The sequence below is a fragment of the Linepithema humile genome, chromosome 4 (genome assembly GCF_040581485.1).
Source record: "Linepithema humile isolate Giens D197 chromosome 4, Lhum_UNIL_v1.0, whole genome shotgun sequence".
Taxonomy (NCBI): Eukaryota; Metazoa; Arthropoda; class Insecta; order Hymenoptera; family Formicidae; genus Linepithema; species Linepithema humile.
Genome location: NC_090131.1, coordinates 19812573 through 19829798, shown reverse-complemented (window position 1 = coordinate 19829798; position 17226 = coordinate 19812573). Strand labels below are relative to the sequence as shown.

General features: G+C 34.5%; 2 protein-coding genes across 6 annotated transcripts in view; one reads left to right on the top strand and one right to left on the bottom strand.

The window, feature by feature from the left end:
* The first annotated feature begins 310 nt into the window (after positions 1-310).
* LOC105672918 (tubulin polyglutamylase TTLL13-like) lies at positions 311-6761 on the top strand. Of its 2 annotated transcripts, none has more exons than XM_067354530.1 (14): positions 311-895; positions 1128-1209; positions 1279-1569; positions 2204-2360; positions 2610-2710; positions 2823-2951; positions 3022-3247; positions 3319-3500; positions 3767-4022; positions 4263-4394; positions 4618-4965; positions 5372-5417; positions 5560-5752; positions 5835-6761. In XM_067354530.1, the coding sequence occupies exons 1-14, from the start codon at positions 601-603 to the stop codon at positions 5857-5859; spliced, it is 2463 nt and encodes an 820-aa protein (XP_067210631.1). In that variant the 5' UTR covers positions 311-600; the 3' UTR covers positions 5860-6761. The 2 variants fall into 2 exon arrangements, with proteins under 2 accessions (XP_067210631.1, XP_012223614.1); XM_012368191.2 differs by having other exon boundaries at positions 313-895; positions 3788-4022.
* Positions 6444-17226, bottom strand: part of pygo (pygopus) — a 90085-nt gene continuing 79302 nt past the window's right edge. The window contains exons 1-5 of one of the 4 annotated variants that reach the window (XM_012368163.2): positions 14517-15561; positions 12604-12894; positions 11489-12514; positions 11230-11375; positions 6444-11174 (exon numbers count right to left, since the gene is read on the bottom strand). In XM_012368163.2, the coding sequence (XP_012223586.1) occupies positions 11114-11174; positions 11230-11375; positions 11489-12514; positions 12604-12819 (1449 nt within the window). In that variant the 5' untranslated portion in view covers positions 12820-12894; positions 14517-15561 and the 3' untranslated portion in view covers positions 6444-11113. Of the gene's footprint in view, positions 11175-11229; positions 11376-11488; positions 12515-12603; positions 12895-14058; positions 14493-14516; positions 15562-17226 lie in introns of those variants that run through there. The other 3 variants (XM_012368160.2, XM_012368162.2, XM_012368161.2) reach the window with 3 other exon arrangements.

Sequence of the window (17226 nt, the reverse complement as noted above, 5' to 3'; positions counted from 1 at the left end):
CGCTCCGATCTGCGCAAGGCGCAGCAACCTATTTAAAGTTTCGTGTCGTGATTACTTCCGTAACAGTACAATTTCTAAATATGGTCGTCTAGCTGTAATTAAAGCACCAAACTAACTACCAGGATACCGTACATGTCGACTGTTCCGCAGTAGTCGCGTAAAGCTAGACACCGGTGACGTGCGTCTCTTTAGTCGCAGTGCGATCTATATCGCCGCAAATTTTTACTCGCGAAAGCAGTCAGCGCTTCATCATCACCAAGACTGAACAGGAGAATCGAGGTACGCATGTTATTTAAAAAGTAATCAAAACACTTTGCAGAGTGTCTCAAGCTTTAGTAAATTTTGATTGATTTATCTTTAGGAAGTTTTTCCAAATTTACATATTTATTATGACATTTTTGAGGCATGGTAAAGATTTGAGCATCAATCGACGTAAACGATTAGATTATGTATCGATTAGCGATTTATCGCGTATCGCTATCGCCATTAATGTGGATGTTAAAAGGGATTAAATTCGGATCGATTTAATGCGGAACTGAACGTCGCGCGCGTAATGACAGCGCGATTAAAATAATCGAATAATGGAAAACAGCACCGGTCATGATCGTCATTGAGTATAGCAATAAGCGCTCACTGATATTGCACGATTCTAAGGATAATAATTCCAGAAACGAAAGTGCGACAGACAGTGAGAACGTCCCTGTGTCCGATATCAGCTTCGAACGATCTTTGCGATCAAAGCGATCCAGCAAGTTTGCATTTCGAAATCGGAAGGCCATCGTTTCCGACGATTCCTCGAACATCCTATTGCTCGCAAACGACAGAATAGGTGTTGCCAAGCATGATTCCGAATTGTACCATTGGAAGGTCACCACAGACAAAGGCAACAACACAGGTATTTATTTTATCTTGAACTTGATATGACTAGAAAGATAAATTTGAAAATATGTTTTAATAAAGAATCCGCATCAGATAAAATAGATTCTCAGGAATCTTCACTATACTGACAATTCGAGTAAAATTACTTTTTAAATTTAATGCTAACAAAATATTTTGCATACACTTTAAATCCCAGAAGATCCTTGCCAGATCTGATCATTATTTTACACAAAAAAAATGTTAAACAGATGCATTACATGAGAGCGATTCGGAGCAGCATAAAGAAAGTGTGGAAGAAGCATCGAAAATCAAGAAGAAGAGAAAAAGAAGGTACGCCAAAAAATTACACGTCTCGTTTAATAATTAAAATTGATTAAATTTTTTAATGAAAAAAAATAGATTTTTAACAATCTGCACGGCAAACTGCAAGTACGACGTGGTTAGACGTGTGGCTACGCGATTCGGAATGAGGGAAGTTACGGAGGACAGCAGCTGGGATCTCTATTGGACCGACCTGAGCGTCAGCGTGGAGCGTGCCAAGGACATGAAGAGATTCCAGAGGGTCAATCACTTTCCTGGAATGACAGAGATATGCAGGAAGGACTTACTCGCCCGTAATCTCAATCGAATGTTGAAGCTGTTCCCGAAAGACTACAACTTTTTCCCGAAAACTTGGTGCTTTCCTGCCGAGTAAGATAACGTGGCCCTAATAATATCGATTTTTTATTAAACATTATTCATTAATTTTAGCTAATAAAAGTAGGATTTTTTATCCCATATTTAAAATGTGTCGAGAAAATTTATAGAACAAATCTCGTATAGTTATTGTTTATGGAATATTTATTTTTTACTAAAATATTTTTTTATAAAATACTTATCAATATATTACATCACACAGTCATATCACATACTCGAGATAAAATAGTTTTTAAATAGTTGATAATTTATATATACAAAATGAGATTTTGTATATATTTTGCTTCAAATTTATTTAACCGAAATTCGATATGCGAGTAGAGACTTTTTAATAGCAATAGCCCACAATAAAAAATATATCATCTTACAATTCTGCGAATCGGCATCACATGTCACGGAATAAAGAACGCGGCTCTCTATCGATTGAAAGCCTTCTTATCTATTTTATAAGTGTGAGACTCTCGCGCGGGGACGAGTCGTTTTGTTTAGTTTCTTCGAACGAGCGCTCTCGGGTTCCCGATCGTAAATTCCAAGGGTTTGCCATTACGGCGATAAAGAATAATCAATATTTCCTGAATGTCGATGAGAGAGTGTAAGCGGATCGGAAACCTTAGATTTCGGATTCCAGTCACGGCGACGCGATGGCTTATGCCAAATCGCGACGGTCGAAAACTTTCATCGTCAAACCGGATGCGGGCTGTCAAGGACGCGGCATTTACCTAACGAAACACTTGAAGGACATCAAACCGAGCGAACGTTTAATCTGCCAAGTGTATATCGCAAGGGTACGAAATATCAATCTTTCCCCGCAATAAGAAAATTGATGAAAACTTGCAGAAATTGAATTAACTCTTTTCAAATAAGAAAATTTTTTCTTGTACCGTTTTTTTTTTTTTTTTCTTTCTTTACGTAGAGATTCTGTGAGAGATATTACTTTCCAATAAATATATTCAGTATTTACCTATAATTGAAAACTTCACAGTTGCAGTGCAAAGCAAGTATAATGTATATAGTCCTTTTTACTACATCCTTAGCCCTTCTTAATAGATGGATACAAATTTGATCTACGTATTTATGCACTAATTACGGCATGCGATCCTCTCAGGATCTACGTGTATAATGAAGGGCTCGCAAGGTAAGACTTTTATATAAAAAATCAAGAAAAAAAGATTTTAATAAATATACTGTTTTTTTCAAAGTTGTATACTCGATGTTTTGGAAAACTGTGAGAAATTTCACATTTTCAGATTTGCCACGTGTAAGTACAAGGAACCGACCAGTCACAATGCTTCTAATATGTTCATGCACTTAACGAATTACTCCGTTAACAAGCACAGTCGAATGTACATCATTGATAATGAGATTGGCAGCAAGAGGTTTGTACATTTAAAAAATCGATAATGTATTAAAGAACGAATGAATAGAATAGCAAATTGTATTTTACAGAAAGATATCAACGTTGAACAATTGGCTAAACGCAAGAGACATCGATGTGGATGAACTGTGGGATAAGATTGATGGAATTATAATTAAAACCGTGGTTGCCGCATATCCTGTGTTGAAACACAGTTATCACGCGTGCTTCTCTACGCACGATAAAACTTACGCATGCTTCGAGCTTCTAGGATTCGACATTTTACTCGACTGGAAGCTCAAACCTTACCTTCTCGAAGCAAGTCTTCAAGAATATCCTTTAAAAGAAACATTATTGAACATTCTCTAAATTTGATCAATTCTACGCAGGTAAATCATTCACCAAGCTTTCATACGGATGCACAAATAGATAAAGATGTAAAAGAGGAATTGCTGATGGACACCTTCGATATATTGAATCTTCAGCAATGCGATAAGAAAAAAATAATAGAAGAGGACAAAAAACGAATCAGAGAGCGTCTTCTTCAAGGTATAAGCGGAAAAGATAGCAGGTGGGTGCAAATATTATATATACATGATACGTTATCACTGCATAATTAATCTTCTGGTTTTTAAATAAGATATCTCTGTCGTAAATAAATAATTTTGATTAACACTTAAAAAGACACTCATTAGAAAATAATTTTTTATAAAATAATGTATAATCTTTTTTAGTAAAATATCTGTTAGAAATTAAATGATTAATATTTATTCTTGTTTTTAAAAATATAATTAATTCAGTAGTAAAACTCTATTCCCGTAATAATAAATCGAAAAGTGTGTTGTATACAACGTGCAGTCTAGCTAACGACTCGACAGCTACAATGAGATCTGAGAAGAATGAAAACGATTACATGCAGAGACAGTTTCAGTGGGAAGACCACCATATGGGCAATTTCCGAAGAATTTACCCGTGCCTCGGCGAAGATAAGTATCAATCTTTCTTCACACAAAACGCGCTTTCTGTTTTCCAAGATACGGTGGCGTCGAGAGCACGGGAAGAAGCATTAAGGATAGAAAGGGAAGAAAATGAAGTAAATTTTTCCTCATTTTATGGCATAATCCTCTAAAACAGATCAAATTTCTAAGAGCTATTCACGTTAATATCATATAAAAATAAATGCCACATAATAATTCTGTAATATAAAATAAACTGCGATACATTTATGCATTTATAAACAACATACAAAACATTATTTAAACTAACATCAATAAAATTATATAATTTCATTAAGAAATTTAATTATATTTTTTATAATTTTATCATATTCTAGTTAAAAACAAAAGAGGAAGAACGCAAAAGAGTATTTGGGAAATGGAGCGAGCAAAAATTGAGCTCTGAAAGCTCAAGCGCGTCGAAAAAATCGCAAGAAAGAAGTAAATCCGCAGGCGTACTAAAGAAAAACGTTAGTGAAAATTAGTTCATTTTCTGAATGCAGCAACATAAATAGACGCTTTATTGTTTTATTTCCTCACGAATAAACTATTGACGAAAATTAAGAGGAAACATAATTAAAGCGTGACGTCTCGAAGAGAAAAAGCTCATGTTGGATGAGATGGGATTTTCTTCTCATCTACGGAAAGGAACGAAAAATGAGCAGGCTTACCTATTCTCATTTTTTTTCACAGATCAATAAGCAAGACGCACAAGAATCTCCTACCAACGCCCTGTATTCTTTCGAGCCTGAAATTATATCCGAGTCTGAGGAGAGGGAGCGAATAACGGCCCTAGCACAAAGGGATTTTCTCATCAAGAGTTATGGCATGCTTGAACAGATATACATGGCGATGAAGAGGAATGGCACGCTACGACCCGCCGACGAGAGGAAGTACGGACTGTACGGTCGGCTGGGATTACATGCGAACACAAGCCACAGCACGTGTTCGCACAAGCTCCATCATCGCCAAAACGGCCATCAGGACACCGTGCAACCAACCGCAAACCAATGCTTGCAATGTTCTCAAAGACGAAACGAAGTAACAATACATCCGTTTTAAGAGATTTCCGAGACTTATTCTAAAAAATTCTAGAAAATAAAGAGTCAGCTGCTTGGCTCATTTCCTTATCGTATATATTTAAAAAAATAAAATAAACATAGACATTCAACACCTAATAAGCGTGCAAAAATATAAATGTTGCATCCAAATCAATAAAAAAATGACTTAAGATCTTAATCTTTTGAGTCCCAATGTTTAAATCAAATTAAATCTTACGATTCTTATATAAGAGCAAAATAATAAGTAATATATACTTAAAAAAATGGAAACACGTAATTTAAGTTCGGGACTTAAAAGATTAATTTATATATTTTAAACAGCAAAGCTATATATAAATTTACTACTCATTTTATTTATAATTATATAAAATATGTACTGTTTTTAGCACAAAATGGTGGAACAGGAACGTCAGTTCAACAATTCAAACAGAAGTAAGCATTGGCATTTTGATAACTGTAGTTAACTTTCAACGTAGTAAATGTAATGCAATGCAATTTTAATTAATTTTTTAAATTGTACAAACGTTGTTTAATTTTATATATGTATTTAAAAATGTGTTACTGTGATTTATAGGCATGTGGTTGACGTGTAACGAGGCGCTTGTTTATGTTCGTCCGAAAATACCGCAAAAATTATGGACAGAAGAAATAAATTGTAACGATCACAGAGGTCGTGTAACAAAAGCACACGTTGCTAGAACACTATCAAATACCGTGCGTTTGCACACGCTTGAGAGAAGAGAATCTTTCCATTCTGCGAAATCCAGGTAAATTAGTCAAGTTTCTGTTCTACAATAAGAAATTTTAATTTAAAATATAATTACACATGTTACAACAAAATTATTCTAGAATTAACGCTGCCATCCAACATTGAACATAAAATGGACATTTTCTAGGATAAGAAAATGATTACAAAAATATAATAAAATAATTTTTTTTAAATGACATCTTTATACGAAAAATACGAAAGTTATCGATTAAAAACACTGACCAGAAGAAAATTTAGATAATTATTATAAAGAAGACTGCGATATCTTGTGGCTAATTTTGCTAATGTCAATCAAATGAAGATTAATAACAACAACACTCATAATAATATTGAGAAATTAAAAAAATTTTATATTAAATATATTATATATTCTTATATAAAAGAGATCACTTTTCCGCATTAGGAAAAAGCTTTATGTAAATCCTTATTCTGGAAAGAGTTTAAACGAGAAAGAAAAATAAACTGTGTGGCTTGTCTGATATCCAGAAACTTAGGACATATGTTACGTTGGTGCGTATGCGGATGCTATTTCAAGGTAGAGAACAGTAATATAAAAATCAACAATGTATCGGTTTGTTATTTAAAGTGCCATATAAATATGTACAATAGATGTATGAGTGAACATGTACATGTCGCATAAGAGTGGGAGTTAGGTACGCGTCGCTGCGTATGTAAAATGGTCGCCAGTCTATAATATGTATAACAATTTTTTTATTGCTGATATATATATATAGATTCTGTATTCACATGATAAAAAATAATCTATGAACAATTTATCGCGTACTGGTGTTGCCTCGTTCATGATATCGCGTCCACATCGTTTTATCGTAGCGTATTGCCGGATACGCTTTCTTCAGCTTCTCTTTTTGTTTACTCTTATCGTTTTGTGTCGCAATCGTGGTGGACGCGCTTTTTTTAAGTGTTACGGCATACGTAATCGCATAAGTAAAAAAAATAATTATAATTGAGAGAATCCAAAGTTCCTTCCGTTCTCTTCCATGAGATAACAATAATTTGCATTGTACAAAATAATATATAATGTACACTACGCCAAAATTTACAATCTATAAGAATCGCGTTGCATTCTCTCCTAAATTTCTAAATCGCGATCGGATTTTCTAAATTACAATCTTTTTCATCTTCGAATTAAGAAACGTAACACGTTAAAAATAATAGCGACACTTTGCAGAATCCACGCATATATGACGATGTAATGTCGGCCACCCTGACTGTAAATTCTATGTTTTATGTCAATGTAAGAACAAGAATTAGTGCGAAATACATCCAACACATTACAATCGGTGATATTCTTTTTTTTTTTTTTTAACGTGATATATATGTTATTTACATGAAACCACTGTGATTGCGGCGAATATTTGCGCGTCTCATTTGATTCCCACCATATTAAGTCTTAGATATAGAAAGGCTTATGTACATAAAGTTAATAGATATTTACGATAGCCTATATCATAATCGCTTATAAAAAGAAAACTCAAAGACCATAAATGTATATATTCATGCGAAATATTTCCATCTTCGTTAAAAAATCGCTACGTCTCGTATATATATATACATATTTCCGCTGAAAACAAAGGTAACTGTATTTGAAGGAAGTGCAATGAGACAGATAGTTGGACACATACGAAATGCATTTGTTTTTAGAACAAATAGTACAGGGGGGGTTAAGCTCTACCGTCAAACACATATTTAATTATCATCGGTTAGTGAAGAAAACAATTGTTAAGAAACACATTGAGATACATGCTTTGTATCACAAGCGGACATGTATAGCACAATCATCTTTAAAATTATAACACTTATAATTTAAATCTGTGAGAGATAGACATTATCTTTAGTCACTTAAATTACATCTCATTTATTTGTACTAGAAAAACGATTTTCTCCACTGCCTTAGCCATTGACAACGTTATTCCTGTGAGTTTTCGTAAATCGCTTAATCCCCTGCATTTTTAACTTTCGCAATAAAAGCAACGTTAACAAGTTTTTAGCGTGACCTTCCTCCCCGCATGAGAAAATATAGAAAGAAGATATGTAAAGATGGTATTCTATTCGTTGTAATACTAATATGAGCATTATGTAGTTATAGGATCCTGTTTATGTTACTCACATGTAATATGTGTTAAAAACGATTACAGTAAAACAAGCTTAAAGCATGAATTAAACGGAGACTTCGAGTAAGAGATTATTTAATATTAAATTAAGAGATCTCTCTCTGTCTCTTGATCTAATATTAAATTTATTAAATTATAAAATAATTTTTAATTTAGAATTGTTAATATTTATGATGTTTATAATTATAATTAAACGTTAAAATAATGCAATATATAAATTATATTATAAAAATAATTTCTAAATTTAGAAAATTAATAAATTTTTTTTAATCTAAAGTTAATTTTGCAATAAGATTATGAGAATTTATTTTAGAGTAAGAGATTGAGAAATTTCTTAATCTAAAATAAGTTTCTTTATCTAAAATAAATTTTAGATTAAATAAACTAGTAAATCGTATATAATCGAAATACTAAGATAGATACGTAGATACTAATAATGTTCAAAATCTCCAACTATTCGTCAAATCAAATCTCCGTTTAATACAGGCATCAAATGATATAACTGGCTATATATCATATACATATAAAAAACTATACAATCCGTATAGACTTGATAATTTTGTGTTAGCTGCCGACGGAATTTAGTTTTCTCGTTTCTCCTAACATTTAATCTCCTATGACAATAATACTCAGTTCTTTTTAATATCGTCGATACTGTAAACCTGGCAGATGCGAAGATTACGCTAGCTAGTTAAAATTGTTAAGTGTGCACGGAATTTCACTATCGTGGATTTGAGAGACATTACTTCGCCCTATTTCAAAATAGATTGTACTTAATAGCAAATTCAGTTGAACAAATATGCAAATTATAAAGTTTGTTGTACACTAATCTTAGTGAAAAAAAAAACAATATAAAAACGTTTTGATCAATGCGTATCCTATCAAAAGCAATATGACAACTTGTGCTGAATGACTTGTGTTGATCTTCTCATGGATCCAACTGCTTATACATATGAATTTATATTATTTTTGTCTTTGTATAACAGTCTTTAGCAGTACCCGTTCAACCCAATTCGCTATACGTTATCTTTCGCAGATGAATTGCAACTTATATAAAAACAAATAGTTACAGAAGATCTATGCACGCAATATGTGACATAATTTTGAAAATGTTACAATTGTAATTATCCTAATCAGATTTTTAGCGATTTTACCTACATTTTAGCGCTGCCTAAATGTCAAGGGCTTGTGCTAATTTTATTTCTTATATTGGATTTCTATTGAATTATAAAATCTTTTGTTATAGTAGAAAAACCTGCATAATTATATCAGTCAAATAAATTCCTGCTGTGTGCGTAAGTAATCCCATTAAAGATCACTCGATAAATAAAATGTACTGTTATCATAGAAACTTTTTACATAACTTTAGAGATACATTTTTTTTTCTTATATCCTAATTTAACAGCAGTCAAAATTAAAAGATTAAACCATGGCAACAATATAATCAAGTTATTAACATAAAAAGAAGATAAAAAATAAGAATTACATTAGCGATTATACTTAGCATCCACTTTGTTTACAGCGAATTTAGGATGTGCAGATTAAATGCATCCAATTGAATTAGCTATTAGATCTATTAAGAAACTTAATAATGCAACTGATTTATCTTGTGCATACAAAAAATTATTCTTATCGTGTTAATTTTATTTTTATGTATTTTATTCACAAATAGCTAATAATTAACCGTATAAAAAACCGAAAAACCGAATAATTAACCGAACAAAAATTTTTAGTTTTGTTCAAAGTTGAAAAAAGTTAGAATGTTAAAAATCAAAGATACCAAAGTAAAATTTACCATGGTTTACACTAAAATATATGATGTATAAAAATATAAGAATTGCAGCATTTCTAGGTATATCGCTTGGAAGTACCAATACTGCATTTTAAGTCTGTGTAATTCCGTTTCTTGAATGGAACTGGTCCATTCATGCTGATTGTATTGAGACATACACTTAAATTTAATAAAACATGTACATTTAACAATAAAAATAGGACTTGTATTGCGACAAGCTCTTATGTTCACCTTCAATCGATCAGTATAATTTGTATCACAATAAATATATCATCTGTATGTTAAAGGTGATACACATTCATTAGTTGCAATCAACTAAAGACAATTTAAATAATATATGCCCTGCTATGCATCCATGATTTTAAACATATTTTATGTTATCTTCAAATTTTTTTTTATAAATTATCTGATTGTGTTATGAAGTTGTGTTGCTAGAAATAGATATAGATATTATTTCAAATTTACGCCTTTTATATGTCAATGTGATTTCAATATTAGTGTTCGTGTTCGTAACATCATTGTATGAATTATCTAAAAAATCTGTAAAAGTCCTTCTGTTAATACACGATAACGCTGATGACAAATGGTACTCATATAAATCAATTTCTTCTTTGTAAAATTGTGACATTAAGGACCACACTTGAATATCAATTGCAGAGATAATAACATTTATTATGTTTATGAGGAACGTTTATATAGGATAAAACAAAGACGATGTAATTGACTCGTCTCTAATAATATATCTGTTTTTATTTGTATGCCAAATATAGATTACTGTTATTTTCAAATTAAATGCAATCAATTAAGTAAGAATACTAGGTCCTTTACGAATCTTGCATATAATATCAAAATAACATCAAAATTTAGCACTCAACATCTTTTTTACACAAACGTTTTAGTCAAACTCTTCTAAAATATTTTCCATTTTACATTAATTTAAAAAATTACGTTTGGTAATATTGTTTTCTATATTTAAAATTCAACCTCAAATTATGTTAATTAAATATTTTTTATGAATCCATTTGCCATAAACAGATTCAAAATTTAAAATAACTTCTAAACATGTTATTTCTGTCTTGATATTCATTAATATGACTTACAATGATACCCTAATATTTCAACAAGTTAAAGCTAATTGTAAGTATTAACAAACAGCGTATTTTTATATTGTACGCACGACTTCGCCCGTGCATTAGTATTTACCACGTTAGTGCTATGAATGTGTCTCTCTGTCTCTCTCTGTATGTTGTATGACTGTGTATGTGTTATGTGTGTGCACAATCGCACTTGTGTACCATATATAAACGCTAACAAAGAGTCATTCGAGCGTCGCATGAACGACGAGACACAAAATGTTATGGTTTAAACTTAACCAGGGGTATGTTTTTCGATTGCAAACATTTATCACACGCCCATTCTGCATAGACCTCTGCTGTTAATAATTGATAGGCGTGCTCCGACAATCCTGTGCAACCCCTGAAACAATCGCGTTATCCCTTAAAATGCACGTCATATTATCTTGTTTGCATAATCATTATCCTATAGACTCACCTGTGAAACCAAAAATTACAACCCGATTCGCACAGAATTGCCTGATCATTATCATGCACCTCTTTATGACAAACTCCACAAGGATAAATTGGTGGCGCATTAGGATTTTGTGGATTAAATACCATTGATTGGTCTGGAGGATATATCTGTAAGCGACCAAAAATAAATTTGTATAATATGCTAAATATAACTATAATAAATTAATCATATGTTAATCACAAGTAATGTTCAGTAATGTACTTAATAAAAACCAACTTACCTTGCCAGCAGAAATTGGCATTGGTTTTGGACCCATTCCTGGTGGACCCTGAAACCCATGCGGCGGCATAGAACTTCCCATGGGATTAATGGGATGTCCCATGGGTGGTCCACCACCCATATTATTGGACATCGTACCCATCGGTCCTGCCATGTGACCACCCATTTGATTGTGATGACTAATATTCATATTAGACATATTGTTCATCGCCGGACCAGCCATATTCATATTGTTTATCTGATTCGGTCCGGTTATATTCATATTATTCGATGCCATTGAATTCATGGTAGTCATAGGTCCGTTCATAGGTCTTCCTATGTTGTTAAGATTATTTGCCATGTGATTTGGATGAGGTTGAGATCCATTATGTCCTAACGGACTGTTTACATTGTTAAGTGACGGCCCGTTTAACGGACTGTTGGGCGGTATATGGCTGTTCATGTTGTTCATGTTCATTGGTCCATTAGGCATATGATTGGATCCTCCCATGGTGTTCATCGGAGAACCAAGAGGACCACCCATAGGGCTGCCCATATTGTGACCCATGTTGTTCATCGGACTACCCATAGGCCCGCTGTTCATATTGTTCATCGGACTACCCATCGGTGGACCACTTAATTGCGAATTACCCATATGGCTCATATTCATATGATTGTTCATGGTGTTCATTGGACCGGGGGGCATGTTCGGGCCCATATTATTCATAGGGCTCATGCCGCCAATAGGAGCATGGTTCATGGGAGACATGGCACCCATGTGATTCATGTGATTTGTCATGGGTGAATTACCCATGGGGCTCATATTGCCCATGTTGTGTGGCATCATAGGACTCATGCCACCTATCGAAGTTAGGGGACTCATGCCTCGTATAGGAGGGCCACCCATATGATGTGGATGATGGGGATGCATATGAGGAGGTCCACCATGCATCATTGGGCTCGGTGTGCTTGGTGGTGGTGTATCATCGAAAGGATTACTCGCTACTATTGTATCACCGTAACCTGTTAAAGGTGGCGGTAGTAAATCCTGTCGAGTAAACGTCACGTTAATGTTAAGACAATTATTTTTAATGCCAAAACATTATAATATAAACGAAGTTGACAAAGTATGTTTACCTGTACAGATGGAGATGGTTGTGGGGGTGGCTGAGCAACACTTGCATTTGTACGTCTCTTCTTTTTAGGATTAGGACCAGCTGGTGGTGGCGGTGGTGGATGGGGGTGTGTAGAAGTATCGGGATGTGGGGCATTCGGGCCCATGTTCATACCCATTGCTACACCCCCCAATTGCATCCTTGTAAAGGGTGGCATGCCCGTAATATTATGGCTCATTTCCTTCGTTCGCTTCCCTTATTTTATCATGCCAGCACCACTGGATTTTTGTGGCAACTAAGTATTGCTGACCCACTTTAGAAACAAGCAAAAAACGATTTTGTTATGCAAAAAAGTTATATACACACAATTATATAATTCTCAAATATTTTATTAATTACATTTGTATAAATATGAAAACTATTGATCATTTGTGTGTTTGCTTACAAATTTTTTACATTTCTTTACACGTTTCCTACCAGATCAATTTTCAACAACTTTTTGTTCACGCCATGTAGGTTGCACGCGCCCAACGTTGTGATTAACAGACTAAAGGTATATCATATGATTAAAAATAACCAACCTTTGCAATAGTTTTTAGTTACATGTTTCCTAACGCTGAAATTGAGCGTCAGCGTGAAAAGGAACCTTAAGTTTTGCTTTATAAGCATATATTTTATAATAATTATAAGACTAAAAATCTCATAATTATCAAGAAAAATGTATAATGTAAAATTTGCGGTAGAACAAAGCCAACATTTTTTTCTTTTGACAAGTTATCGTCCTATTTATACAGTTTAAATCAAAGAAAGAAATAAAATATCAATTAGCCTAAATAGGAAATGCAGCATGACGCACACGACCTACGAGGCAGGAAATATGTTAATGTAAATTACATAAAACTGAATTAATTAAAAATATAATAACAAACATGTATATATCACTGTGAATTTATATAAAAATTATATATATAAATTGTTTCTTTTATCGAATATTTTCTTTGCTTGTAGCAAACTGCAGAATATATATCTATAAAAGTTAAATCATTAAAAATCTTCATGTGAATATGTTGTATAATAAACTCAATATTAATGATATTTCTTTAATGTAGACGCAATCAGACTATTCTATTTTTATTCCTAGTGCTATTATATACTATGCATCAATGAAGAATAACTTTTCAACTAGCCATGGAAGCATATATCCAAATACGATATCATAAAAAAAGATAATAAAACATCACATCGCATCGTTGTTCCATCACAATCATTCTCGTAGTGCACTCTTACCATTCATAAATACGCGTGCTATACTGTACTGGCGTAGGAAAGAGCGCGATATACTCATATAAAATATTACACAAATCTCAGACATACATATACATTTTCACATATACATGTATGCTTGATGCATCTGTCTATCTATATCTATATTTATATACGTCGATATAAATAACGAAATTACTACCGTTAAGTTTACCTCGGATGGCGCGCCAGCAGCCGTCCGTGCGTCCGTCATGTACGAGGAGGCGAAAGATTGAGGAGGCAAGAAAAAGAGAGAAAGAGAGAGTGAGACGAGATAGGAGAGGGAGAGCGGGGAACACGTTCACGACGCGACCGTGCCTTCGGCACGGCGATAAGAGAGGCCCGCGATACAACAAATAGAGGAGACTCCGTCGCGCTGGGCGAGCGAAAGAGAACAAAATAACAATTCCTGCCAGGCAGTTTTACAGACTAACCTAACCCTAACCTAGCTCACCGCAGGCGCCTCCACAGACTCTTCATTGTCACAGTGTGTGTACACGCAGCGCAATGCAACGCAGCGCAATGCAGCGCAGGGATCAGGTCGGAGCGCCGGGTGATTTAAAAAGACCGGTCACGAATTTATTGCGAATCACGACGTGCAATGCACGACGCGAATAGCATCGCTTTACTCACCAGAGCATTATAATGGGCGCGACGACGCGTGGTTGAGCATGGCACAGCCGTTTTTTCGGCGGAGTACACCAGCACCATGAATCGGCGCTGTGTCGCTGCTCGCTGTCTGACTGCTGCTGGCCTCAACGAGACGAGCAATAGACCGTCTGTGCACAATATCGGTTTGAGTTTCGTGGGTAACGCATTTCCTAATGGCACGAACAAGCTACGCATTCACAGATGCGCGTACACGGTCGCGGTAAACACACACTCGCACTTTCTCGATGCGTAGAACTGAGCAATGGAGCACACGCCACGGTTCTTCTCAGGTCGCCATTGTTGCGTTACGCGTGTCCCTCGTTGCGCTTGTGTTGTCGTCTTGACCGCCAGAAGCTACCGTACACGACCAGTAGATAGCGACTGCGTTTGCGTTTCTGGTGCAGTCAATGCAATACCGACGTTGAGAAGCCGTTGCATAGCTGAACAGCTGATTAGCTCAAACAGTAGCCTAAAATTTACATAATATAGGAGAAAATACATCGACAATATTGCACATCACACAGAACTCTTAGAAAAGTAATTTTATATAAACAATCTATATCTTTTAAAACAAGAGATGCCATTTTACATATAATTTTCAGCCTGAAAAAGTTTATTAATACACATTTCTTAATTTATCTTACATGTCCATTCATGCATCTCTTCAATTTTCATAGATTTCTTGGAAAAAAAAAAAAAAAAAAAAAAAAAAAAAACTTATACACTTCTTAATTACTTCAGCATTACATTAAAAAGTTAAATTTTATTTCGTAACAATCGAGGATTTAAGCTAAAGTTTAAAAAATTATCCTAATTATGACATTTTATCGTCCTTTAATATAATAACATATTTTTTCACTTACTTGGGTGAGAGAAAAATTATAAATCTATAAAGTATCAAAAAATTAAGTTTTGTATATATTTTAATACTTACCGTATTACATATACATTCACAGAGAAGCGTGTAGTTCACACTATGACACCCTGCCCGTCGACTCTTCCACCCACATCCGAGCTTAAAGTTGCCTCGCCATCCCCAGCATGGAGGACTCGCACGCATCACTTTAATTATTTGAGTTACATCAGTAAGTTAGCCCGGCTTAACAACCGGAAAACAACTCTCACGTTGTATCTACTTTGGACAGTTGCTTATAGTATGTACCATCTACGCAACACATACACATACACGCGCAGTACCGGAACTATGATTACGTCTTATATCTTCGCTCTTATTTTAACACTGGTGCAAGCTTACCGCAATTATGAAACACACGTGGTAGACTCACCAGTAAATTTCAATTATTGCCTCAAGAAGAAATAAACGTACAAACGTAATAATTTACGGAATTTTACGGACGCATGACGCATACGCAATCAACATAAAATAACTATGCTTTTCTTGCGAAGCGTGAAAAATTTAACGACAATTTTAGCAAAGAAACTTTACGCTTTTATTCTTAAGCTGTCAAAAAATATTGCGCAATATTAAAATAAGTAAGGATTTTATAATTTTTTATGTCTTTTCATAAATTCAACCATTTCCGGCGTAATTACATGTCCATACACATGAACAAGCCGATGACATCCACGGCGTGTGCATTATTTTGCATTGCGAAAAGAGAAATTCCTATATAGATCAGCTGTCAGTCTGTCCAAACGGACAGACCGAAATTAATACGAATACCATTCCCCGGGAAATAATATGAAAAAGCGGGGATGCCGACGTTTCTCTGTTCCCCGCTCACGTTAACGGCTCTATCGATCTCATTAACTGCCTGGGCACTCGCAATTTATTTTTATCGAAGGATAGAGTATATCCCGGAGAGTCGCCGTTTTCGTCCGGGCAAAAGTGGTACAAATCGGGAGCATCGCGAATCGGTGTGGAAAAACTGGGCCAATCCTCCCGGAGGGGCAAAAGTTGGGGTGGGCGCCCCCGGGGGAATCTCTCGATGGGGAGGAGGACAGAGTATGACAAAAGACGTGAGGACGAACGAGGGAAGGATTTAATAAATTTCTCCGAAGGAGTCCACTAAGTGGGGTAAATCATACGATTATTGGCCGCCTAAAGAACATTCGTCTTTCTCGTCGCGGAATTATCGAACCACGTTCCGTGTAATATGCAAGTGTGTAATCGTGATTTTATCATTAATTTATTACAAACAAAATGTGAAATAAAAAGATCGCAAATCTGCTCGTGCTTCGTACTAAAAATATATGTTGTTTAAACTTCAGATTATTATCCGAGGTGTTTTTATGATCTCATAAATATCTTTTAAATTTATTTCGTGTTTAAATCTTTTCTTTTTTTAATATTTTTGCATTAAGTAGAAATGTTGAAGGGAAGATAACTCATGAAAATTCATTAGGCATTTCTGGGAAGCGGTTTGCTTTTACATGGAAATAAACCACAGAACTTTCTCCCACTGGCAATTTGACAATAGCGCTATAAGATTCTTTATAAGCATTTCTTTACCGCAAAATCTTTCCGACACTAACTAATTAATATAGAGAAGAGCGAGCCAACGATTGTGCCGTGAATATTTACGAAAGAAAATATGTACGAAAGAAAATCCAATACAGGATAGCACAATTTATTGCTTTCAATTTTAATTAATTGAATTTTTGCATAATTAAAATTTGGAAACAAAAGATAAAAAGATCAATACAATGTGCAGCTCTCAATAACTTCAAA

Bases quoted from the DNA above. Each gene is read 5' to 3' on its own strand.
- LOC105672918 (XM_067354530.1), top strand. From the start codon at position 601: ATGATCGTCATTGAGTATAGCAATAAGCGCTCACTGATATTGCACGAT. The intron at 2,361-2,609 runs GTACGAAATATC...CTACATCCTTAG, and splicing joins GCCAAGTGTATATCGCAAGG to CCCTTCTTAATAGATGGATA. The intron at 5,753-5,834 runs GTAAATTAGTCA...AAATTATTCTAG, and splicing joins TTCCATTCTGCGAAATCCAG to AATTAACGCTGCCATCCAAC.